The 27,392-nt window shown below is 35.6% G+C and overlaps 1 protein-coding gene across 1 annotated transcript; it reads left to right on the top strand.

Moving 5' to 3' along the window:
• On the top strand, positions 1 to 26,873 carry abhd2a (abhydrolase domain containing 2, acylglycerol lipase a). The gene is made up of 11 exons (XM_052151004.1): positions 1 to 145; positions 3,853 to 3,940; positions 4,808 to 5,023; positions 9,783 to 9,958; positions 10,548 to 10,715; positions 12,409 to 12,592; positions 16,028 to 16,120; positions 16,392 to 16,493; positions 19,923 to 19,992; positions 20,119 to 20,203; positions 23,322 to 26,873. The coding sequence occupies exons 3-11, from the start codon at positions 4,815 to 4,817 to the stop codon at positions 23,534 to 23,536; spliced, it is 1,302 nt and encodes a 433-aa protein (XP_052006964.1). The 5' UTR covers positions 1 to 145; positions 3,853 to 3,940; positions 4,808 to 4,814; the 3' UTR covers positions 23,537 to 26,873.
• Positions 26,874 to 27,392: the final 519 nt, after the last annotated feature.

The raw sequence follows: 27,392 nt of genomic DNA on the forward strand, positions 1-27,392 counted from the left end.
GAGACGAAGAGGGAGGAAAATGCTAGAACGGGATAGCGGATAATGCAACGCGAAATAAACATACTGTGTCCTAACGGGAAAGCTCACATCTCATTTTGATCGATACGGGAAAAGGGAGCCGTTTGTTATCGCTTTGATGAAGCAGGTATGATGCATTTATCTGCATTGAAATTGATGCGGGTTTTTAACTGTGTCTCTGGAGGGGTGTCGTCTCTGTTTTTCCTGTTTACATTTATTTTCTAAAATAATCCGCCTTTAAAATGGACTTGTCAGACCACTGCCTAGACTTTTTCAGTAGAATATATGTCTCATGTAGATGTTTGTATCTATCATGTAGCATATATATATTTATATATTAAAATATATATATATATATATATATATATATATATATATGTATGTGTGTGTGTGTGTGTGTGTGTGTGTGTGTGTGTGTGTGTGTGTGTGTGTGTGTGTGTGTGTGTGTGTGATTTCCATCACGCTGTCATCCTCATCAGTCTGTCTTCGAGATGTAATCAGGGTAAAATGAGGATAATCTAAGACTGTCGTGATGCGTAACTATGCATTTCCACACTCTATATTTAAAAGCCATCGGCTATGTGACTATTTATGGGTTTTTGAAGTAAAGGCAGGTGCAGGGCCTTCTGCAGGACTGGATTTACACCATCGCTATCAACAATGCAATGTTTATGTGCAGTTTAATACGATATTAAGTGCTTTTTGTAGCCCTTTTTATATATATTTTTTATTCAAAATATAAATATACATTTACTGCCACTGATCTGTCATATCAGTAGGTCTATTTATATCTGCAATCTGCATCTATCTATATACTGATTTTCTCTCTTTATTTAGCCTGTGTAATAATATATAGATATAGTATATATAAAAAAATACTGATATAGATGATATGTATGTTTATACACTCACTAAGCACTTTATTAGGAACACCTGTACACCGACTTATTCATGCGATTATCTAAACTGCCAATTGTGTGGCAGCAGTGCAATGCATAAAATCATGCAGATATGGGTCAGGAGCTTTAGTTAATGTTCACATCAACCATCAGAATGTGGAAAAAAAATCGATCTCTGTGATCTCAAACGTGGCATGAATGTTGGTGCCAGATGGGCTGGTTTGAGTATTTCTGTAACTGCTGATCTGCTGGGATTTTCATGCACAAGAATTTACTTAGAATGGTGCCAAAAACAAAACACAGTGAGTGTCAGTTCTGCAGACGGAAATACCTTGTTGATGTGAGGGGTCAATTGAGAATGGCCAGACTGGTTCGAACTGGCAAAGTCTACGGTAACTCAGATATCCGCTCCGTTCAATTGTAGTGAGCAGAATAGCACCTCAGAATGCTGATGGGCAACTACAGCAGAACGTCTGAAACTTTACGATCATAGTGTTTCTGATAAATTGCTCAGTGAGTGTACCTATATACATTGTAAACAGATCATATTAGAAGTACATTCTAATAAGAATAGCATGTTTTCAAAAATATGGTAATCTAAGTTTCTTGACTTGTCACTGTTTGATTGTGTAATAATGTAATGATATTTAATTAACTATATTTAAGTCTATTGACATTTCTCCTATCTCCGTGCATATTTTCACTTAGACTTAATGTTATTATGAGGTATTGCAGAACCAAATCTGGCTCTAAATATATTTTATCTAAAGTAATTACTGGCTGTAATTTACTTTATAATTTCTAATTACATCCATCCCATTAAATTTGGAATGCACAGATTAAGTTCACAATGCACAACATTATTGATGGATACTAGGGATGATACGACCATGTAACGGCCAACTATTGACAGAATTAAATCCATCAGCTTATCGGTTCAAAGCACGAAAACGTTGATATGAAAAAACAATGGTTTATTTATAGTTAATTAGTTAAAAAAACTTGAATTAAATTGCAAAATCAAGAAATAATAATGGGCAAAATATGTAGAAGGTTTGGCCCTCCTAACAACATGCAACATTATATTTTGATTCTGTCTCGTTCTCCCGTTAATGCTTAAAAAATGTGAGACTGACCTATAGGCTACATAATGAGGGAAATCATCCAAAACACTTTGAAACAGCAGACTTTGACTTATGAAGTATCCAAAATGATATATTAGAACTGATTTATTGTTAGAGCAGTGAAAAAGCTTTTGTACCTCTTTATAAATTGTTAATGCATTCCTAATAAAACAGTGATCTGATGACAAAGTAACTGTTAAAATCAGTATCAGCACCGGCCAAAGATTTTCATATCAGTTCATCTCTAATCAGAGGTGTATAGTAATGAAGTAAAGATAGTTTGATACTGTACTTCATTTTTCATATTTGTAATTTACTTGAGTATAAATATATCTTTAGACTTCTACTTTCACTTCACTATATTTTAAAGTGAAAACTACTACTTTTAAGTTCTCCAGACCCTTTCGTTACTTTTGCGACATAACTCCGCAACAGACATAACAGCTGTATGTGCAAAAATGAGTGCAGGTTGGCGATAGTGATGTGTGGTTCGTTGAAAGAATAATTTGAGTCAAATCTTTTCAAATTGATTCTTTTGAACTGAACAAAAAGATTCAAAAAGCAGTCTTAATGATTCATGAATCAAAATCACAAGCGAAGCACTCCAGATTGCGTGTTCCATCGTCTGTCTCCACTGGGGAAGACAAGAAACTGCTCATGTAAATTTAAATGTGTTTTTTGACTAATTAATTTGATAAGTTTAGGCTTAAATATTATGAAAGCTGTGAAATAATTAAGTTATGTGCGATCAGTCTCCATATCTTTCCTGGAGACCTGTTTATATAAAAGTCAATCACATGCATTCACATTTTACATTTAACCAAGTCTAAATGTGTATGAATAATTACCAGTGCTCATGAAAATGTCCAACAATATTTATTTTTATATTTTATGAAGATGTGAATGGTCTTCGCCAAAGCAAAACTAGTTTTCTTGTGGTTGCTAAAGTGTTATATTTGCTTTGGAGCATATTTATGCTACAGTATGTGGTAACTAGGGTTTTCCTGGATGGTTGCCAGAGCATGCTATTCAGTTGTCAAGGTGATCTGCTTTGTGTTTTAGTGCATTGCTACAGTATGTGTTAGCCAGGTTGTTACCGTTCTGCTAAGTTATTTTGTGTTTTTAGCCCATTGCTCTGCAGCTAACAGGGTGTTCTAGGTGGTTGTCAGGTTGTTGCTATGCTCTTAAGTTTCCGTTTTTAGCACATTGCTTTTGATATGTATGTATGTAAATTTAAAATCAGTACTTGAGGTGTTTTCTCATGAGCTAATTTTACTTGAGTCAATTTCCATGAAGCTATCGTTACTTTTACTCAAGTATGACAAATGGATACTATATGCAACACTGTCTCTAATGGTTACAAAACAAGTTTTCTCATTTCTATGGGGGAAAAATGTGAGGTGTTGTATAATCACAATGACTGGATCTTGTGTTTTACCATCAGTTGTGTTTAACATTAAAATCAGGAAATTTGCTGCAATTTAGCACCCTGACATGATTCTCATAGACTCTCAAATTTCCTGTTGCCTAAGTCAGATTTAACACGTAAACTGTCAGAGGTCTAAATGTTTTGGTTGATCCTTATCTAACATGTTAATGTTGTGCTCTAAAGGGAACCTTTTATGCAGGGTATTTGAGGGTAGAGTTCGTGAAACAGTCTGTGTGAGTCAGCGATCATTATTTAAGTTGCAGACAGATGGCAATTCAGTATTTAACATGGACTTGGTACTTGAGTCTGTTCAAATTTAAAGCACATAACCTACCATCTTATCTTTTCTAATACATGTCTCTACTCTTTCCCTTCTTTATAGAATTGACTAGATCACTGTGACCTAAAATTCACATCTCCATCAGAGAATAAGTGTTCACATACAAGGAACCAAACTACTAACCTACAAAGTAAGTGACCCCAATGTTTTTTTTTTAATCATTAACTAGCCATTGTTTATTACTGGTCAACACATTGGAATAGTTTAAACCAAGTCTTCCCATCAAATTATATGTTTGCATTACCTCGCAATTAATTTACCAGGGTTTTCCTGTAGTAATCGTATTTCAACCATGATATTTGTTGCAAAACCGTAGTGATAATACAGGAAAATGAAATTTATGGTAATAAAAATCATAATTTTGTGGTGATAGTTTTACTATACAAATACCATAGTTTAAATATGATTACTCTTGTAAAATCATGACTTCACTACTGTATGTACTATAACCAAGACAGTTCCATTTTATTTGGCAGAAAAACATAGTTTTACTATAGTAATACTGTAGTAACTGTGATTGTAGTAACTTTTTTGTTGTTGTTTTTTTTGTCGGAAACCATGATTTTACTATTGTGACTGTTGTAGGCTAACCATTTTTTCTTCTTCTCAAAATTATAGTAAGTATGAAAAGTAACCATGTTTTTGTGGTGGAATCCATGGTTTTAATACATTATACTGTATACATAAAGTAACCATTGTTTTACTACCATGATATTTGTAGTGAAAACATAATAACAAATCAATTATGATATTTATACCATAGTTTTTGTTTTCTTGTATTATTACTATGTTTTTACTACAAATATCAAGGTTAAAATATGGTTACCATATTGAGACCAAGTAAAACGATGGTACGTTTATTACGAAGGGATGCTAAACCTATAGCGAGGGAATGCAAAACTTGTTCTCCCTAGTTTTTTATTTTTTTATTTACTTAAACCATTTATGTTTCTTAACGTAAGCAAAGTTTCAATCGTCTGTTACTGCTTATTTTCAGAGCAAAAATGAGTTCTCACGATTCAGAGGTGTACATGGTCGCACCGGAGATGCCGGCCATGTTTGACGGCATGAAGTTGGCGGCTGTTGCCACAGTGCTCTACATCATCGTCCGATGCCTAAATTTGAAAAGTCCTACAGCTCCTCCAGATCTCACATACCAGGAAACAGTGCTCAACCACTTCCTTCTTAAGTCCTGCCCTATCCTGACCAAAGAGTAAGTACGGCACATCTGATTACCAAATCAACTGAGTTACTATATCTACAGAGCAAACTTTTAAGCGTTTAGTGCATTACGCAGCCCTCTTATATAAATATATAGCCCAAGAGCAGCTTTGGTAGGATATAGTACTATGGAGAAATTTAAGCTTTCATTACTTGAAAGGTAGGCTGCTGTTTTCAGTAATTGTGTTTGTCAATTTGAAAGTTTAAAGTGATCGATTTATCAAGTAAGACTTGCAATACATTTCTGCATTACAATAATACATTTAAGCTGCACAGTTTAAGGTCTTGAATAAAAGTGGTGGGCCTAGTCTGCTCCAACATACTAATATGCTTCAACATTACTGGCCAGGAAGGTCAAATTTGAAAAGATAAAGTGGATTCTCAAGTACCATGGTATTACCATGTTTTTGGCATGACACCATAGTAATTCCATGGTTTTTTGGACAGTTATACAGTTGTATTTTGTGAAGTATCTTACTACCATATGGCTATAATTGTTTATGATATACAAGTCAGTACTACATGGTATATGTAAAAGTACCATGTACTACCAGCTGATACCATAACTGTATCATGGTACACCTTTTTTTTGTAAGGGTCACCAATCCTTGCTTGACATATTAACACCTATACTTTAATGCAACATGGGGAAAAGAGAGAAAATGGCATTGTTCATCATTTGAAAAGAATGATTCCATGCGTACTTCGCAGCTTTTAGACTAAGTGTAAAAATTCACACTTACTCATAAACTGCATTACCACAGTGCAAATGTTTACAGTTACCCTCAGATACAAAGTGTATGCTGGCTACACGTAGCCTAACTAAATAGTCTAATTTTTCAGCTGGAAATAACATGAAATCTGATTGTTGCTTATTCCGCTCACTGTACTATAAATGTTAATTAAAGAATAGTTGGCTAACAGCTGCTGCCATGTTCAAACATTTTTTGTGTAGGTTTTTTTTTTTAATGTTTTTGTAACAAGCATTCTATGACGCTGTTTGGATTAAATTGCAAACTCTGACTTTAGGAAAACATTGAGGTATCGCTTAAAGTATACATTGTTGGATGTAATGACATACGGTTATTACACTGTTTATATTTGATGCTAAGTCAAAGAGTGCCTTTCCAATAACAGCAGCAGAATTTTTTATATACCTGTGGCGCAATTGTACAGCTTTTAATACATTTTGTAGATGCCAGCTTTGGTGGTTTTTATCAAGCCTCTGTTAGTCTTGGCTATTTTTGTGTTTAAATTCAAAGAAATGGATATCATTCATTTTATTGTACTTGCACAGGATCTGCAATTAACAAGAAAATATCTACTGGAGGCTGTTAAATACATTGACCTCAGAAGTCGCAATATGCATTACATATGACCGTTGCGCCCCTTCGAGTGGGAGTTTCCTTTGTAATCCAAAGTGACTCCTGGCTGGTTATGTAATCATTATTTTCCAGTCCAGCTACTACACTAGGCGCCAAGGGATCAATCGACAAAACGCAGCACATTGTCTGTACTTATCCTTATTACTACAATAGCAAAATTAGCTTTTCCCATTTATGCTCTGGCAAGCGTTGTCCAGCAAAACACCCTTTAAGAAAACAACTATGTATTTTCAGAGTTTGAAGATCAAAAGTTTTTATTTTGTCAAGCTTTGATAATGGACATGCAGGCCTTAGATATTGGCTTTTGAGTCTGGACTTTGGAACATTATTAGGCGTGTCATCGCAGCCCTACTGCTGTGTGCTTCTTTGTCTTCTTTTTTAATCTTTTATAGCTGCGGATGACTGCATCTCAACAAAGCCAGGAATGTTTAAAGATTATGTTCAGGGTACAAAAAAGCCTGTATTTCCAGTTAGTTCTATTATTAGAGGAGTAATGTCCAAGCTTTGTTTGTGTCATAGTGAACAGATTAAACCGCTCTGGCTTTGGCTTTCATTCCTAACATCTCATAAAAGTCAATGTCAAAGTCAGCTTTATTATCATTTTTTTCACATCACATGGCAATGGATAAAAACTAAAGACAGTTCCTTCTGGGGACTACAGTGCAACATGTAGCAGACATTTGCGAGTACTAAAGACAACAATAAATACAGACTATAATAACACCGCTAGGACACAGAATTAGTCAGATATAAAAAGGAAATTATATATATATATATATATATATATATATATATATATACCAATTTACAATTAACATCTGATTTATACAACACAGTTTACACATCTTGTTACACAACACAATATACACCTAATAATATGCAATATATAGTATACACAAAATAAGACTGTGTACAATCAAAATAATAAACAGTATACACACAATAAGAAGACTGTTTACAGCCCCCCATGTAATCAGTGGAAATAAATATTAAGTGTTGTGTTGACATTCAACTGTCAGTTGATAGTCAGTTGCCAGTGAAATATAAAATGAGGGTACAGTATGTGGCTTATAAAATGCAGTGCTGATATATGTATCGTGAGCGAGTTCAAAAGTCTTATTGCTTGGGGGAAGAAGCTGTCATGAATTCGGTTGGTGCAGGTCCTGACGCTGCGATACCGCCTGCCTGATGGTAGCAGTGAGAGCAGCCCATGGCTTGGGTGGCTGGAGTCTCTGACGATCCTCTGAGCTTTTTTCACACACTGCATGGTATAGATGTCCTGGAGGGAGGAAAGCTCACCTCCGATGATGCGTCTGGCAGTTCGCATCACCCTTTGCAGGGCTTTGCGGTTGAGGGCAGTGCTGTTGCCGTACCAGGCAGTGATGCAGCCAGTCAGGATACTCTCTACAGTGCTGGTGTAGAACCGTGTGAGGATGCGTTGGTTAATTCCAAACTTCCTCAGCCGTCTCAGGAAGAAAAGGCGCTGGTGAAACTTCTTCACAACGGCCTCAGTGTGGATGGACCATGTGAGTTCCTCAGTGATGTGGACACCGAGGAACTTGAAGCTGTTGACTCTCAACTGGTGCTCCATTAATGGTGATGGGGTTGTGTTCTCTGTATATTCTTCTGAAGTCCACCACAAGCTCCTTGGTCTTTCTTCAGCCTCCTTAGAAAATACAGGTGCTGTTGGGCCCTCTTTACTAAGGAGGAGGTGTTCAGTGACCATGTGAGGTCATTGGAGATCTGCAGGCCCAGGAATGTGAAGTTCTGAGTTGCTGCTTTGCTGTTGATAAATAATGGCTGATTGGGAACTTTGGTGTTGTCTGAAGTCAACAATCATATCTTTTGTCATGTTGACATTCAGGGAGAGATTGTTGAAATCACACCAGGCTATGAGTTGGTTCACCTTGTCCCTGTATGCTGTCTCATCATTGTTGTTGATGAGCCCCACTACTGTGGTGTCATCAAACTTTATGATGCTATTACTTTGGTGTTTTGCATTGCAGTCATGAGTCAGAAAGGTGTATAACAGTGGGCTCAGTACACAGCCCTGTGGTCATTGGTGCTCTGTGTGATGGGTTGAGGGGTCTGTGTTGATTCTGACAACCTGTTGTCTTTCGCTCAGTTATTCTTAAATGTCAAACAGTGATGTTCAACAATGTTACGGCTCAAAACAGTGATGATCAACAATGTTACGGTTTAAGAAATTATTGTTGTTATTTCGCAATGTTGTTGCTCAAATAGGTGATTTCTAGAATGTTATGGCTCAAAGTAGTCATATTCTTGAATGATGTGTCTCTAGAAGTGATATTCTAGAATCTATATTATTAATTCTCAAAACAGTGATATTCTAGTATTTTACATCTCAAATGATAATCTAGAAAGCTGCATCTCAAAAGTTATATTCAAGAAAGTTACGTTAAGGCAATGTAGTGAAAGTGTTTTAATATTGCTAGGCAATATTCTGCTGTTAACATTTCACATGTTAACGTGACCCAAAACTTTAAATATTCCAGATTATAAAACATTTAATTCCACATTGTGGAAGTAGCCAACAGCCTTTTCTGAATTTAAAACAATAAAAATGGTGGTTGTCTTACAGCCCCAGTTTATTGCCATATCTAACTAGAAAGGCAACTCTCATCGGTTCACACCAACTAATTGACACTAAACTCTGCCTTAATGTTATTGACCACTAGTACATTGGCAACTGTCTACTAAGGTACATAACTACTCCTAAATTCAAAGTACCATAGTATGTTGCAAATATGTTCGGAAGATCACTTATCAATTGTAATTGCTAAACAGTGATAAACAGCAGATACAATGCTTAATTCACGCTTTATTCCAGCCCACATAAGAATATATATATATATATATATATATATATGTTTTTAATTTTAACTGTTTTATGAGCACATTTTACTGATCATCCTGTACACTGAAATCTCTTTTTCAGATTCAAAAATGTCAGACCTGTCAAGCTTGGAGCTTAGTGAAGGACTAAGCTGGCTATTGGGTAAAGCTTAATTGGTGGGCGGTACTGTTATATAACAGTCTGCTGTTAGAGTCCCAATGCCTGCTGTTAATATACAACCCTGCTTTGGAAATGTAGGCTACTGCCCTCATGGTTTACTTATCAGTTCATTATTATCATGCGCACACTATATTTTGTAATCTGATGAAACATGCATTTGGAAATACGTTTCTATGATTGTATCAACTGCAGTTTCCTTTGTTTTTCAAAATGACCTTTGTGACCTGTTGCATCTGTTGCCCTTTTGTGCTGGGCATCGGATACTTTATTTGATTGATCACAAAATCAAGTATTATTTCACTAAAAAGAGATTTTGTTTCATTGTCTAGGTACATTCCTCCTCTGCTATGGGGTAAAAGTGGTCATCTTCAGACGGCCCTCTACGGAAAGTTGGGTCGAGTTAGTTCTCCACACCCGTACGGCCTGCGCAAATATCTGCCCATGCAGGATGGGGCCACAGCAACTTTTGACCTCTTTGAACCACTAGGGGATCATCAAACTGGAGGTCAGTGCCACACGGCTGGGTACATTTAATCTAGGTTGTGTGGTAACACTACACTATTTGGAAACCTGATGAATAGTCTCTCATTCAAGTTTAATGAGGAAGAAGACATTTAAATGAAATAAAAAGGTTTGCTTACTCACTGCAGTAAAGCAGCGATAATAACTAAAGCAGCACGCTTGAAAGTCAACATGAAACGCCACAACCAAGCTTTACTTCTGTTATCAGACATAGTTTTGAGTGAAATGGGTTGCTCGAGATAAATTGTAGGCCTGGACTTCATTTTATCCATCGAGGATTGTGTAAAGCAGGTGTTACATACTAGAACAGACAGAGACATGTGGTGGAGGAAGTTGTTGAAATGTAAGGTTGAGTTCAAGATGCTACTCTTACTATTTCTGCCATGTATTGTAATATCAGATGAACTCTGCCTTGGAGTAATGTTGCACATTATCGCAATGTTTATCTTCTTTCCAGGTAACAATAAACAACTTGAACAGACGTTATGGCTGCATAACTTTGCATCTATTTGTCTGCATGTGAAATGCTTTCCATAGCTGACAATCTCAATATTTCTGTGTTTGCTTCACAGAGGATGTCACCATGGTAATTTGCCCTGGCATTGGGAACCACAGTGAGAAGCACTATATCCGCACATTTGTGGATCATTCACAGAAACAGGGCTACCGCTGTGCTGTGCTCAATCACCTTGGAGCATTGCCTAACATTGAGCTCACCTCACCACGCATGTTCACCTACGGTACGACACTTCTGTGGGACTTCTAGGAGATATAGTTAATCCTTTTATAGAGTATGAAGAGTAAATGTGTTTATCCAGGTGACGTCAACCTTTTAAAGCGATTCAGTGAATCAGTTAGACACATTTTGTTATTCAATGGAAAAAGAGGCCGTGAATTACATTGATTTTTACCACAGATAAGGGGTGTTGTCTGGCACAATTTGAAGTGCATAATAAAGTGACCTAACTTCATTAAATGTTTATGATTGGTAAGCAACATAATGATCAAAGATCATTTAATGCATGGCAAAAACTTGCAACAAAGCTTTGCTTTTTAAAGGTGCAATAAGTAACAATTTTCATGCAATATTCGCCTTTTTTGCCAAGTGTGAACGGCTTAAAAAATTAGTCCTTCCTGGACTTCCTAGGTTGCCTATTAAAGCCTGTAGACTGATTTTCATGTGAAGGGAGTGGGTCGGTTTTGCCAGGAAAATTCATAGGCTGTGATGTTTATTCGCGCTCCCGAGAGCCTTACTTCAGTAATAGCTTCTCTTCCGCGTCAACAGACAGACTGCAACACTAGGTAACGTTATCTTAGAGATGGAATCCAGCAAACGTCCGGCTCCCAGCACAACACCGACTCCTACACAAACTCAAAGTAAGCCCCCAAAAAAACATTTATCCACTGAATCCTGTCTGGCTATGCGGAAACGTGATCATGGTCGAGCGAAAACTAGAGTGAACATCGGCAGGGCATTTGATTCCCGGAGGGACCTTTGTTCAGTTTTGGGATCAAAAACGACCCTGAATTGGCATTCGTCTTATTTGACAGGTAAGATGACAACTGCAGAGCATGTGAAATATAGTGCCATAAGGATTGATCTGTGTAATAATAGCTAACTTGATCTTGCCTGCTAACGTTGATGAATTGTAAGCTACCTTTTGTTTTTCATAACTTTCAAATAATTTCAACAATCTTCTCTTTATAATAAAAGTCAGGTATATGGGATAAATTTAAGCAAATATGCTGGTTTCTTGATCGTAGTACAACATGTGACATACAATAGTGCAACATAACTGCATTGAAACTGAACTCTGATCATAAAACTGAACATAAACTGTCTGGTATATTTCGGTAGTATGTAGCTGTATGTGTTTATCAGTGCGCTATGTTAGCTGATAAGTAGTTTTAGATTAGTCTCAAAGTTTGTAGTAAAACAATCATAACTGTGTAATTTAATTGTGCTACCTCATTCTTTAGCATGATGCCGATGAATCACGTTCAGCCTCTTTGTACGTTACATAATTTTTTTGGATACTTGCATCCCTATGGAATGTGTGCATGAGCACGAGCAACAGATAGCTGGCTGCAGTTCACTTAATGGCCACAGGTGTCATTAATAACAAGGGTTTCTGAATCTTACATACTGCACCTTTAAAGGACAATAGCTTAACAGCAAGTCAGAGTGGCTAATGTAAAAATATAACTGAATAATATAACAATATAAATTCAATGAATTAAACTACTGTAAATTTATCTGCTAGACAGGTCAAGTCTACCAAAAAGGATAGCCTAACAATACAATTTTTTTTTTAAACCAGGAAACTTTTTATAAATCAGCAAAATAGTAATTTAATTATTGTCTATGGATGTTTTCAATTCTCAAAACAACATTTAAACAGTAATCAAATGCTTTTTTAATTTTTTATACAGGCTGTACATGGGAGTTTGCAGCAATGGTGGGCTTCATAAAGAAGGCCTTTCCCCAGACAAAACTCATTGTGGTGGGCTTTAGTCTGGGGGGAAATATTGTGTGCAAGTTCCTGGGAGAGAACCGCACCAACCAGGAGCGTGTTTTGTGCTGTGTGAGCGTGTGTCAGGGCTACAGTGCATTAAGGTGAGCCGTAGTTCTGTTCCCAGACAACAGCTACGTAATACAGACGTCACTCAAAAGGAGTATGGGTTGTGCATACTCCTCATAAATAAAAATGCTGGTAGCTTGATTTGCTTCAGGTGTTGAAGGGACAAGTTGGAATGTTATAATGCTGTTGTCAGTGGACTCTAGCTGAAATTTAGATAACAACAAGTAGTGTGTATATTTGTAGTTTGCTTATTTAAAAGGGACAGATGGTCTCAGTATTGTGTCCACCTGCCTCTTTTGGCTGTCAAATTTAAAAACGGCATAAAAAGTAAATCTACTTTGTGTTTACATTTGGGAAAGCATATCACTGAATGCTAACTACACTTTTTAAAAACTGAAGGGCTATTGAAAAAGATGTGAACTACAGGGGGCTTTTTGAAATCCATTTTAAAGGGACAGTTCTCTCAATTGTAATTCTCATAATTTACTCACCCTCATGTCATTGGAGATGTGAATTAATTTATTTCTTCTAAGCACAAAATGAAAATTTTTAGAAGAATATTTCTGTTATGTAGGTCCATACAATGCAAGTGAATGGTGTTCAGAACTTTGAAGATACAAAAAGCACATAAAGTCAGCCTGAAAGTAATCTATAAGACTCCAGTGGTTAAATCCATATCTTCAGAAGTTATATGATAAATGTGGGTGAGAAACGGATCAATATTTAATGAGTTTAATTATTTTTTTCACTTCCACATTCTTTTGTTTTTGGCTATTTGCATTCTTTCTGCATATCGCTGCCTACTGGGCAGGGTGGAGAGTTTATAGTAAAAAGGACTTGAATATTGATCTGTTTCACACCCACACCTATCATATCATCTCTGAAGACATGGACAAAAACACTGGAGCCATATAGATTACTTTTATAATGCCTTTGTGCTTTTGGAGCATCAAAGTTCTGGCCAACATTCAGTTGTATTTATAAACCTACAGAGCTAAGATATTCTTGTAAAAAAAATCTTTGTTTGTGTTCAGCAGAAGAAAGTAAGTCATACACATCTGGGATGGCACACGGGTGAATTAACGAGATGATCTTTTTGGGTGAACTATCCCTTTAAATTCTTATGCATTCATTGTAGACATTAACATATTTTGAAAGCACTGTTGAAATGTTCCTCATGTAATCACAAAAGTTATTTAGACTGCATATGGCACCAAATAGATGCTTTGAATTGAAGTCACCTTAGGAGGTAACCATAGCAACAGCAGGCTGCTTGAACACATTCCTTTGGGGTCAATATGGGAGGGTATATTTGTGAAACATAAGAATTGTCATCAGTTTATTATCAGTTTAACATATCACAAAAATACTTTGCTTTTAAAAAACATTAAATTGGCAGAGGATGGAGTAGTATGTATTTTTATCCATCGACATGATTTGTCATGCAGGTGCAATGGACTTTAACATTGCATAATTTGCATGCTGTCTATCTCAATGTTGACAAGTTGAGGTCTATAAAGAGGCCTGTTGCAAAAGGTCTAACAACTTAACATGAAACCATCTATTGCACTTCACTGTCAAAGAATAAGCATCTGATGCATATTCCTTGTGCAGAGGCAGCTTTGGAATGTGATTTCTGTGTTTGGACTTCAGTGAATCCTAAAGCCACACCTTAGCTGTCTGTGCGACTGTCTGTCCTGTTTGACAGCAGCTCCGCTGGGTTTTTGTAGACCGTGTCAGCAGACTTGGCACTTGTATATGGATGTTGCCAAACAGTCTAGCTCTCCCTTCAGACAGGATTACCGTATCTATAAAGCCACAGCTAATCTGCTTTTCGCGATTATCTTGCAGATTATTGTTTTCAAGATCCCTTTTAATGCACCTTTTGAATTTAGATGGAATTGATATTAAAGGGGTACTACCACAATTTTTTTACCAGAATTCGTTTTTTGTTCCAAAGGTCCACATTGAATGTTAGACGAGGCTTTTTGTACCAGTTTTTTTTTTTTAGCTTTTCTTAACTATTTTTACCCCATCTCTTAGCTTTAGAATTAAACAAACACACTGCAGCTAAAAATGTTCTAAGACACCCACTTCATATGTGAATTGAGTACATCAGAACAGCGTCGTTTGTGATTAGCCCAAAGCAGACTTATGTCAGCGTGTTTCTAACGTTGGGAGCTTTCAGAAGGATGCGCAGAGTGTAGGTGCTACACAGAGCCAGGAACACCACATGGTAGGGGTGGGTAAAAATATATATTTTCTGATGCTTCGTAATCTTCATTTGAACGATATAGATTTTTAAATCACAAGATCGATCTTTTCCACAATGCACAACCCTCCGCTACAGTGAGAAAATCTCTCGCATTTGCATTCAAATTTCACGCTACGCGACTAAAATGTATTGTGTGTGTGTGTGTGTGTGTGTGTGTGTGTGTGTGTGTGTGTGTGTGTGTGTGTGCGTGCGTGTATTTATCACTTTGTGGGGACCAAATGTCCCCATAAGGATAGTAAAACCCGAAATGTTTGACCTTGTGGGGACATTTTGTCGGTCCCCATGAGGAAAACAGCTTATAAATCATACTAAATTATGTTTTTTGAAAATGTAAAAATGCAGAAAGTTTTCTGTAAGGGTTAGGTTTAGGGGTAGGGTTAGGTTTAGGGGATAGAATATAAAGTTTGTACAGTATAAAAACCATTATGTCTATGGAAAGTCCCCATAAAACATGGAAACACTACTGTGTGTGTGTGTGTGTGTGTGTGTGTGTGTGTGTGTGTGTGTGTGTGTGTGTGTGTATATATATACTGGTAAATGTTTACATATCGCTCAACAGTATTTGTATAGTAGCAGCGAGATCCTTTCATTGCGTTTTGAGAGTAAAAGTTGTTCCGTATGTCCAAAGTTAAAGAGACAGTACCGGTATTTTCACATGTTCAACAAATCAATGTAAATACCTTTTAAATAGTACAAAGTATGCAAATAAGCAATAAACATTTAACAAAAATGTATATATGAAATATATTATTTATTGATTTAATACATGGAATTGTTCATTTTTAAAAAGCCAAAATTTATATTTTCGTAACGCTCATTGTTAGAATGTACTCTGTATAATTAGCTGCATTTGCTGGGAGATAATTTCTTTCATATGTTAGCAAAAGGGACATTATAACTGAAATATACCCATATTAATGGATATCGATTCGGAATCAAATCGAGAGCTTGTTAATCAGAATCTAATTGAATCTGGAAATATGTACTAATACCCAGCCCTAACACATGGTTTTGCAAATAAGCAGTTTTGAGTTCCTAAAGTTACAGAATGTTTTCCACAGTACATAAAAAAATTATATAATAAAAACTCTCTCACACACACTGGTCACTATTACTGATGGTTGTACCAGGCACTATTGCAAATGAGTATAAGTAGCATTGATTGCTGATACTGCCTTGTGTGTTGACATCTTAGGGCCCAGGAGACGTTTCTGCAGTGGGACCAGTGCCGTCGCTTCTATAACTTCCTAATGGCCGACAACATGAAGAAGATCATTTTGTCTCACAGGTAATGTTGCCTGCAGTTTTGAATCTGACAATCTTAAGTGTGAATGGTGGATCACTGTATTCCCCTCTGCGCATGAGATGCTTATTATAAAACTATTATGAGCTCACAATTTTCTTTTGCAATTGAGACATTAGGGGACATCACTATAACTTGGTAACTTGATGACACAAACAAGATAAATTAACCTCTTGAGTGGTAAGAGAACACAAATCTAATCAATGAGCTGTCATTTTGCAAGAGTCAGCAAGATGTTTTCTTTGTTTTTCAACAGGAGCGTTTTATTTGGGATGGGCTCAACTAAAATGGTGGATGCAGATTTGAGTCGGCTCTACACTGCCACTTCCCTCATGCAGATTGATGACAACATCATGAGGTGAGTGGAGGGAAATTGCTAAATGTGTTTTTGTAACAGTCTTGTGAAATTAGAAATTAGAAAATGAGTGAACAACTTTAGATACTTAATTGGTGATAGAATGCAAAAATGACAAATAAAAATGACAAGAAATGAAGAACAAAAATAGTAACAAAGTTAAGGAATCCAGAGGGGAAATGTTTCTTTCAAGATAGTTGTTTTTAAGATGTGAAAATCTAACTCCACCCAACATTGTTCTAAATGTTTTGTCTCTTTAAAAAAAAATTGTGCCAAAAGGGACCATAGTTATTAGTGGTTGACCGATGATATATCGGCGAGGCCGATAAATCGGACAATATTTTGACATTCCCGTTCAGGCGATTTTTATTTCTATTTTTTTCTTGAGGGCGCTGAAAATTGTTTGCCTGCATGTGAAGCGTCTGAGACTTTTAAACGACCAGTCTCGGTTCGTTTTATTGTTATGTGCCATCGTGTTTCTATAATAATAGACCGGTGTGCAACACAGGTCCACATATCACAAACGTTCCGCATATTAGAGCCGCCCGGCAGACGCGTTTGAGCTCATAATGTTAAAGTGCTCGTCTGTTTCATTCTCCCTCTCTCTCCTCAACTGTTCCCTGTAACCTTTGGAAAAAATTATATAAAGGCAAATAGCAATAAAAATAATATCATATACCATCTGCAAATATGCGCAAATCTCCTTTAAACAGATGCAATAAAATAACTTCAGCAGATCCAGCATCCTGTGGAACGCTCATAAATCTTCCTCTGAAGCACGTATTCTAACAGTACCTCCTCAACAGTTCCCTGTAACTTCTAATGATAAAAGGCAAATATCAATAAAATTTTATTATATACCATTTGCCTTTAAATGTACGTAATTTACGAACCTCACAAAAATCCAGCATTTTCTTCACATTGAGCACTCATCTAATATCTTCCTCTGAAGCGTGCATTCTATCAGCCAGAATAAAAAACTTCAGGATCAAAAGTTCCTCTTACAAATCATGACAATCACTCCTAAAGAGATTGAGGCTTGCGCTGGATCCACATGATTGCCTGAGTGCAACTTCAAGGCTGTGTCCAAAACCAGGAAAATGCTGCCTCTGGAGGCTGTATACGGAGGTACTATGAAAATGAGGTGCTTTCAAACTGTTCGGAGACCAGTTTCCTTGAGTTTCTTTCATTCAAAACAGCTGACAGTTAAGCCATTAACTGATTAGGCAGCAAGGTAGCAAGTTTTCGGATGCAGCCCAAGGTAAAAGTTCTTCATGTGTGCTATAAGTAAATGTCTTATTCACTATGCACTTTATATACAATTGGTTTGATTCTGTATTTTTTGAGAAAATGTGATTGCTAATGTGGACATGCCATCTATGGTTGCTGGAATACTTTGTGTACCGCTATTTCCTTCTTCCTAATATATTAACAATTTCTTTGTGTGGAAATACATTTCTAAAATCTGATGACTAAAAAGTAATCTGAAGAAACTGCTATATACCATTTAAAATAAGTATCATTTTGTAGTTTTGTGTGAAATTGAGTAAATAATAGTGCAAAATAATAATAATATAATTTTTTTTAGCAATTTTATGTTTGATGTACGATGTAACCGTAAAATTGACGGATTGCCTTCCCTAGAAAATGTAGCACACCTGCTATTCATAGATGCAATGGCTTCATCTTTTATCCATTTTGCTACAATTCGCACATCAGCACTAAAATGCCATTTAAACGTTTTTCTTTTAAACTTTCAATCTGTTAAACTGATCACCTGGCTTTTTGTCCTGTTTATACCTTGTTCCCATAGGAGGCTAGTTATTTTATCATAAGTAACGAAATCACTTACTGTTCCCATAAACTGTTGACAAATTTCTTCATCCGCCCATATGTGATTAACATGCTCATACAGTTAATCTTTTGGCTTTGTTTGCACATAGCATCAAAACTTTTCCGCAAATGTTATGACTTCACGTTCCAGTGTATATGGTGTTCACTGTTTGAGGGAGATTATGATTTTACAGTAGCAACAATAACTGACTGCAGAAACTACAGGAAATATGTTCACTGTTTGAAGGAGATTATGATTTTACAGTAGCAATAATAAATGACTGCAGAAACTACAGGAAATATGTTCACTGTTTGAGGGAGATTATGATTTTACAGTAGCAACAATAACTGACTGCAGAAACTACAGTATATGTGTTCACTGAGGGAGATTATGATTTTACAGTAGCAACAATAACTGACTGCAGAAACTACAGTATATGTGTTCACTGTTTGAGGGAGATTATTATTTTACAGTAGCAACAATAACTGACTGCAGAAACTACAGGAAATGTGTTCACTGTTTGAGGGAGATTATGATTTTACAGTAGCAATAATAAATGACTGCAGAAACTACAGGAAATGTGTTCACTGTTTGAGGGAGATTATGATTGTACTGTAGCAACAATAACTGACTGCAGAAACTACAGGAAATGTGTTCACTGTTTGAAGGAGATTATGATTTTACAGTAGCAATAATAAATGACTGCAGAAACTACAGGAAATGTGTTCACTGTTTGAGGGAGATTATGATTTTACAGTAGCAATAATAAATGACTGCAGAAACTACAGGAAATGTGTTCACTATTTGAGGGAGATTATGATTTTACAGTAGCAACAATAACTGACTGCAGAAACTACAGGAAATTTGTTCACTGTTTGAGGGAGATTATGATTTTACAGTAGCAATAATAAATGACTGCAGAAACTACAGAAAATCTGTTCACTGTTTGAAGGAGATTATGATTTTACAGTAGCAACAATAACTGACTGCAGAAACTACAGTATATGTGTTCACTGTTTGAGGGAGATTATGATTTTACAGTAGCAATAATAAATGACTGCAAAAACTACAGAAAATCTGTTCACTGTTTGAAGGAGATTATGATTTTACTGTAGCAACAATAACTAACTACAAAAAGTATATTATAAAAGTATATATACTGTATATATAAAGTATATACAGTATATTTTTGTTCACTTTTTGAGGGAGAATATGATTTATCATTCAAATGGTTTCTGTGTGCTAAATTGTAGTAGTATTGTAATGGTAACACTGTACAATAAGGTTCCATTTGTTAACATTAGTTAACTATATTAGTCAACATGAACTAAAAATAATCAGTACTTTTTAACAGCATTTGTTGATCTTGGATGATGTTAGTTTCAACATTGTATTTGTTAAGGCACTATGAACTAACAATTGCATTTTTATTTTATTACCAAACATTAACTAAGATTACTACATGCTGTAAAAAATATATTGTTCATTGTTTGTTCATGATACATAATGCATTAATTAATTTTAACGAATTGAACCTTATTGTAATGTGCTACTAGTTATTTTTTGCTAGTATAGCAAGATGTCAATTTGTGTTTTAGAAAATTCCATGGTCACAACTCTCTGAAGGAGTACTACGAGAAGGAGAGCTGTGTTCATTACATTCATAATGTGAGTAAAACTAAATACAGTAGGTGTTTATTATTTTAGTGTCCAGTTCTAAGTGAGATGTCACTGCTCTGACAGTTGAACAGATCTTCTCTTGGTTTGACTTGTTCTTCTCTCTGTGTTCTGTAGATAAATGTGCCTCTGCTGCTGGTGAACTCTGGTGATGATCCTCTTGTGCACAACACTTTGCTCACCATACCTCGTACACTTGCAGGTACAGCACTGAACACTACTTACTGAAACAATACTGTGATTCCTGAAACAGTTTTATTCGTTTTAAAAAGGAACTTCAATACAAAAGGAAATGTAAAGAGTTTAATTTGTAAAATAAAAATGGATAGTTGATTTTAATAATAATTTTTGAAGAAAATGAGTGGTGCTTTCTTGCCAATACAAAACTCTATGCCATAATGCTGTTTGAGTTTTTTGGTTAGAATTGGTTTGTGCCAAAGCAATGCAATGAGATTACTAAAAATGTTCTGAGTGGATTATTGTGTGTTGCTATGTGGTTTCTTGGGTGTTCTGGTTGTTTGCTAGGTCATTGCAAAGTGGTTGTTTACTGACCCAAGTCAAAAGAGTCCATTCCCAAGTTTCTATAATATTCTGCTTCCTAGATAGGGCTTTAGTCCTTTCTTAAAGTATGTTTATGTGGGTATTTATTAAATTTTTATTTCTGCCAGGTGAAATCTGTAAGTTTGGTTGCTTAGAAAATTATTCGCACACCTCTCCTTATCAAACCACATAATTTATGTCTGAAGCCCAAATAGTCTAGTACAGGTTATGCACTGAATTTCAAAACATTTGGTAAAGGGAGTCTGTTCAAATCACTAACCCTAAGTATTAGCTTACATTTACATTTATGCATTTGGCAGACGCTTTTATCCAAAGGGACTTACAGAGCCCTTATTACAGGGACAATCCCCCCGGAGCAACCTGAAATTAAGTGCCTTGCTCAAGGACACAGTGGTGGTGGCGGCTGTGGGGATCGAACCAGCAACCTTCTGATTACCAGTTTACCAGTTATGTGGTTTAGACCACTACACCACCACCACTCCAGCTATTATTATTAGCTATTATTGGCAAACAGAACTAATAACAATCCTTTTCTGTTTCAAACTTTCTATTTTGAGTTATAAAGTGGTGTAGTTTTCTTAGAGTCTCCACCTACCACTTTAAACCCTTCCTTAATAGCAGTGTTATGAACCAATTCCCACACATCTAATATTAGATTATGACCTCAAATGCCAAAAATGTCTAGAATTACTGCTCCGAGCCTCACAAAGTTGACTAGCATGTGTCATGTTGCAAACTATGCATTTCAGTCACACTGTTTGACTTTGATATTCATCATTGTTCAATTGGAGGCGTATTAAAGTTAATCTTTACTTTGTGGCAGTGTGTCACAGGAAGTAAGTACCTCCAGTCGAAATGGAATATTTTTTTTTGATATTGTGACATGTTGCCAGGCTCACTGTAGTTATAAACCTTCACCACCATGACTCCATACAAGTATGTAATGCATTCTGTTGCAGTACAGGTGTGTTGATATAATCATTGTGACAGTAGCAATATGTCAACTGGTAGAGATTTTGCTAAAAGCGCAAAAAAAAATTATTTACTGGTGCCAAACAATGTTGCAGCTTGATGCATTATTTAAAATTCAACTTGCTGTTACAGGGGTGTGAATTTTACCGATTAATCAGTGCCGATAGTTGCTTTTTGAAACTATCGGTTATCATAAAAAATCGATGGGTATACTTTTTATTTATTTTCCTCCTCATGTGGTCAAACCCCTTAACCCCATGGTGAATATATATATATATATACTGTATAAATGAACGCCATGAACAGCGCGTTGAACTGAATCACACACAAATGTTTTACTACTGCATAATATAAAAAATATATACTGTAATAATATATATAAATATTATGTTGACCAAAAGGAGAGGCGTATGTTAGAAATATTTTGATATTTAAAATTGTAAACATGATTATTTTTCATGTTTTTCATTCATAAGTTTTTAAATCTTTAAAAGGAAATCCTAGTTTATTCCTATTTAATGTTTTTGAATAAAATGAATATATTTGAATTAAATAGTATAAGGTGTATGAAGCAGACATGCAGAAAAAAATTACACTAAAAAATTAGACCATTTATTTGGCAATTAATCATCATATGACGAGACAATTGTCACAGCCCTAAAACTGACAATTATTATAATCACAATTAAATGTTTGACAATTAATCGTCAGCCAAATTTAGTAAATTATAGCCCTAACCTTAGTTATCAGTATCCAAAAGCCACTATCGGTCAACCTCTAATGTGTACACTCACAGAGCACTTTATTGGGAACACGATGGTCTTAATTATGTGCCAAGCGTGGTCTTCCTCAGTTGTAGCCCATCTGCCTCAATGTTTGATGTTCTGAGGTTATATTCTGCTCACTACAATTGTACAGAGTGGTTATCTGAGTTACTGTAGCCTTTCGGTCAGCTCGAACCAGTCTGGCCATTCTCCATTGACCTCTCTCATCAACAAGGCATTTCAGTCTGTAGAACTGACACTCACTGTGTTTGGTTTCTGGCACCATTCTGAGTGAACTATAGAGACTGTTGTGTGTGTAAATCCAAGGAGATCAGCAGTTACAGAAATATTCAAACCAGCCCCTCTTGCACCAACAGTCATGCCACAGTCGAAATCACTGAGATCACATTTTTGCTGCATTCTTATTGTTGATGTGAACATTAACTGAAGCTCCTGACCCGTATTTGAATGATTTTATATATTGCACTGCTGCCACATGATTGGCTGATTAGATAATCACATGAATAAGTAGGTGTACTTGTGTTTCTAATAAAGTGCTCAGTAAGTTTATATCGGCTATTTCTGCATCAGATCCAAGTGTGGCTAATCTGTCCATTTTATAATGTTAGTTTTACTGTTTTGAGTCTTTTGTTGTTTACTTGGGTTTTATATAATGTGAGACTTATCATTTGTAATGAATATTCATAACTTTTGATTTGCATCCATCAAATTCCAGGTAAAAAAGTAAGTAATTAAATTAGATGATGTGTTTGATTACCCAAAAATAGGTATTTCTGCATGGCTATTTCATATGTAAACCATTTCTTCATTGAATTTCCAACAAAAAAATAGCTATTGTGATGTATACTGTACTGTAAAAGTGATATAAAATGTCTCATCCATGATATATGATTTTGGCAATACCACCTGCCACTGTAGTAGACACTTACTTTTACATTTTGAACTCAATCACTGTTGTTGCAATTCTGAGTTTTTTTTTTCTGTGTTAACATTCTCTTCCAGAAAAGAAAGAAAATGTCATCTTTGCTCTAACACTGCACGGTGGGCACCTGGGTTTCTTCGAGGGTGCTGTACTATTCCCTCAGCCCCTCACCTGGATGGACAAGGTCATTGTTGGCTACACCAACGCCATCTGCCAGTGGGAGAAGCAGAAACCACCGTGCCAAAGTCAAGTCACCCATTCCAGTGAAACCAAATGCCAAGACAGTAAATCCTAACCGTCCACCGTCATCTCCAGTTTACCACCACAGAGATCATTTGCACCATGCACATAAGGGATAATGCCACCATCTTCAAGCGTTTACTGTTAGTGTGTAAAAAGTTGTTTTCTCTTAATCACAGTTTACCAACATGCTGAATCGCAACTTCTTAAACATTTCCGAGAGAGAGAGAGAGCAGAAAAGTCACTCGACGACCAAAAACAATCTAATATCGTGTGTAGCGAGGATGCAGTTTAGATTTACAGTAGTTCGTAGTTTCATACTACGCTGATTCAGTATATGTCTTTAGCCCTCTAATTACGAAACATTAAAAACTGTTTAGTTTACGACATCTATAGAGGACAAGCTCTCGCAATAGCACACTAAAACAAGTTTCAGGTCACATTTCACCTTAAAATAAAATAACAAAAATATATATAGCAAATAATATTTTTTTTTTTACATTGTGACATAATTTTCATGACAATTAAGCACATTATTCTCACAAATTCTCTGTTTAAATCTCATAACATTCTCAGTACTGTAATACATTACTTTTTATTGAATTACAATGATAAAAAAATATGTATATATATATATATATATATGTATATATTTTTTTATTCAAACCAGCATAAATCGAATGCTGTACAACAAATGATATCAGGGTTTTAAAATAGACTTTATTTTCTTTACGCAAAATAAATGTTCTTCTTTCTTTAGATTTTGGGGTGAAATATGACATGTTCTTGACCAGTTTCGTGAGATTCACCCTGTCAGTTTAGTAAACCAACAAGGCTTACTTCACAGTACATAACACATGATTTTACAGAAAGTGACCGTTAAGCAGGCACTGTGTGCTTATGGATACGACAGACACGCCGTTTGTGCTCGTACTGTGTGATATCAACCATCTAACTTCTATTTTTGGTCTGGTAACCATTTTAGCACAGGCTAGCTTTCATATTACTCATATAAATTCATTTAGAACCAGATTTTCGCAAGTATACCACATGCGACATGAGAAACTACATTGCGGGTTTAACGGGATGGTTCACCCAAAAATGAAAGTTTTCTCATAATTTATTCACCCTCATGTCATCCCGGATGTGAACGACTTTCTTTTTTCTGCTGAAAACATCCAAAGATTTTTAGAAGAATATCTCTGCTCTGTTGTTCCTTACAATGAATCTGAATGGTGACCAGACCTTGAAAGCTCCATAAATCTCCACTTTCACTTTCAGTTGTAAAAGTGAAAGTGGAGATTTACAGTAAAAAGGACTTAAATATTGATCTGTTTCTCACCCACACCTATCATCTGAAGACATGGATTAAACCACTGGAGTCGTATGGATTACTTTTATGATGCATTTATATGCTTTTTGGACCTTCAAAGTTTGGTCACCATTCACTTGCATTGTATGGACCTACAGAGATGAAATATTCTTTTAAAAATCTTTGTTTGTGTTCAGCAGAAGATGGAACGTCATAAACGTCTGGCATGCAGGTGAGTAAACGATGAGAGAATTTTCATTTTTGGGTGAACTATCCCTTTAATCCAAAAACACATTCCTAGTGGATCAGTTTTTGTTAAAGCACTTTTAAGGAATGTTGGCAATTTTGTTTTTTTGTAAGAGGTTTTAGGAAGACTTGCTGGCCATAGAAGTTACAAAAACAAAAGGGAGAGATGAGACCTCAAATGAAAGACTCTTATGATCCCTCCTGATCACCAAAATGTGTTCACTTTATAACTTGTGGTTCATTCCACAAGCATAACCACACAGATTTCGAAAGCAAATCACATTCCGTTAAAGTTCAGTTAACAGTCAAGAGAAAAGCACCAGAAATTGTTGGTGCAGTATTGACTTGTATTTGTAGAAATACATTGAAATTAATAGAACTAGATTGTACAAAGTGTTGATTGGGAGACGAGAGTGCATTTACTAGGTGCATGTCTGTGAAAACTGGCTACTTACAGGGATTTTTGCTGTTGTATTGTTTGTTTGTTCCTTAATCTTGTTTATTTTCAGTTTTTGTGCAATTACTTTGCTTTTTGTATTTTATTTTTTTTCTGTTGCGATTCGAATGGAAGTAATCTACAAAAGCAGAGGGGGAAAATTATAAAATTAATATTTAAATTTGACTATTCAAAGAGCCATTTCCAAAGGCCCTGTACAGATTCAATCATGTTGAACAGTCCAGAATTAGACTTTGAATTTGTTTCAGGGAAGCAGTCACAAAATCTTCTACAAAGACTATATTATATATTTGTTGAACACTAATGTTTTTGTAAGTTGTTTTATTGGTAAAGGAGTAAAGTTGTTAGAACTATCGGAAACCCTCAGTCATACATTGTGAAAAAGTTTGTGTATTTCTTAACGTACGTAATGGCCTTAACGGTTCTCAGTTATTAGACAACAATAGTGATGCATCATCTTTTAGGAGAATGTATCAACAAAACTTTCAGTTTTGTCAAGACTTTTCAAGTCAGCTGTGTTAAGATGCCCCCTGCTGGTAATTAGGTTTAAAAGCACAGTCTTATTTTATGTTTACCAAACTCTTAATTCATACTGTTGCTGGAACCCAACCTCATTAGAGTGTCTAAAATTCCATGCAGATATTCAGTATTAATCGGTTTAGAGAGATAGTTTACCTCCCCTCTGTTAAATGTGAAATGCGTCTTTTCTTATGGTAATGCTTCTTTTATAGATAAGTGTTTGTATTGCGTCAAATTGTTCTTAGTTTTTTGTTTTGAATGGTGAAGTCGTGTTATTTTAAGCATAAATGCAAAAGCTGCTAATTGGGTGTCATTGCTTTGCTCTTTCCGGTGATCGGATTAATTTGGCCTTTAACACCAGCACAAATTCGATCTCTGCTGTAACTCGATCCAGTTTGCCTTTAAAATTGTCTCCCACTTATTTTTTGCACAGAAAATACAAGCTTATGATGCACATCCTCGACAAAAGTTAATCAAACATTTTTGTTTGTTGTTTATTTGTTTGTTTTGTATTTTGCAATAATTTCATTGTTGTTCTTTTTATTCTCTGATGTACAGAAGTATGATCGTATGTGGTGTGTACACTGAAAGTTTGCATCATATCAACACTTCTGGTTATGAAAACTAAAAACACAATTTTGCATTGGAATACAGAAAAGATTATGTGTGTTTAAAAATGATGTGTAGAAACTGTTTCTATTTACGGTTTATGTACGGTTTGACTATCATCAATAATGTTTTGAATTCTTTTCTCTTTTTCTCCAAGCCAAAAAGACAATATGGTGTCAAATGGAGTATAGAGAATATGTTTTCATGCTTCAGTCACATGGATTTAGAAATTATTATTATTATTATTATTATTATTATAGAAAAAAGTGCCCTAATCAATAGTATCATATGTGACATAAATGTTGGTCTCATGTAACCTCTGTGTGGGGGGAAAAAATAAGAAAATCAGATTTTGTAAAAGGAAAATGAAAGGCCATATGAAAAGGATTTTGTCTATTTGCATTTTGCAGTATAGAGAATTCACAAAGCCATTGGTATATTCTGGCTTTTAGATTCACACACCCCGATATCACTTCAATCTCACTTGTAAGGGATTATTTCACAAAAGATAATCTGTTTCTACAATTCTGCTTTACTTTCTCATCACAGTTTATTGTGTTTCATGGGTGGTTTTGAATACGTCGTCTTCACGACCTCAAAAAAACCATGCTGCATAATATTCGAATCATTGGTGTGTTTTTGTTTTGGAAAACCAATGATGTGTGATTGAACAATTTATTATAAAAAGAATGGTTATTGTGTTCCAAAAAATAAATTATTTTCTTGTTTATAAACTGTGTTGAGGGCTTTCATTATACAAGATATTAG

This window comes from Xyrauchen texanus, chromosome 2 (assembly GCF_025860055.1).
Source record: "Xyrauchen texanus isolate HMW12.3.18 chromosome 2, RBS_HiC_50CHRs, whole genome shotgun sequence".
In the NCBI taxonomy this organism is placed as follows: Eukaryota; Metazoa; Chordata; class Actinopteri; order Cypriniformes; family Catostomidae; genus Xyrauchen; species Xyrauchen texanus.

Excerpts from the sequence above, each read along its gene's own strand:
- abhd2a (XM_052151004.1), top strand. The coding sequence starts at position 4,815 with ATGAGTTCTCACGATTCAGAGGTGTACATGGTCGCACCGGAGATGCCG. Across the intron at positions 9,959-10,547 it reads AGGGGATCATCAAACTGGAG|AGGATGTCACCATGGTAATT; the intron begins GTCAGTGCCACA and ends TTTGCTTCACAG. Across the intron at positions 10,716-12,408 it reads ACCACGCATGTTCACCTACG|GCTGTACATGGGAGTTTGCA; the intron begins GTACGACACTTC and ends TTTTTTATACAG.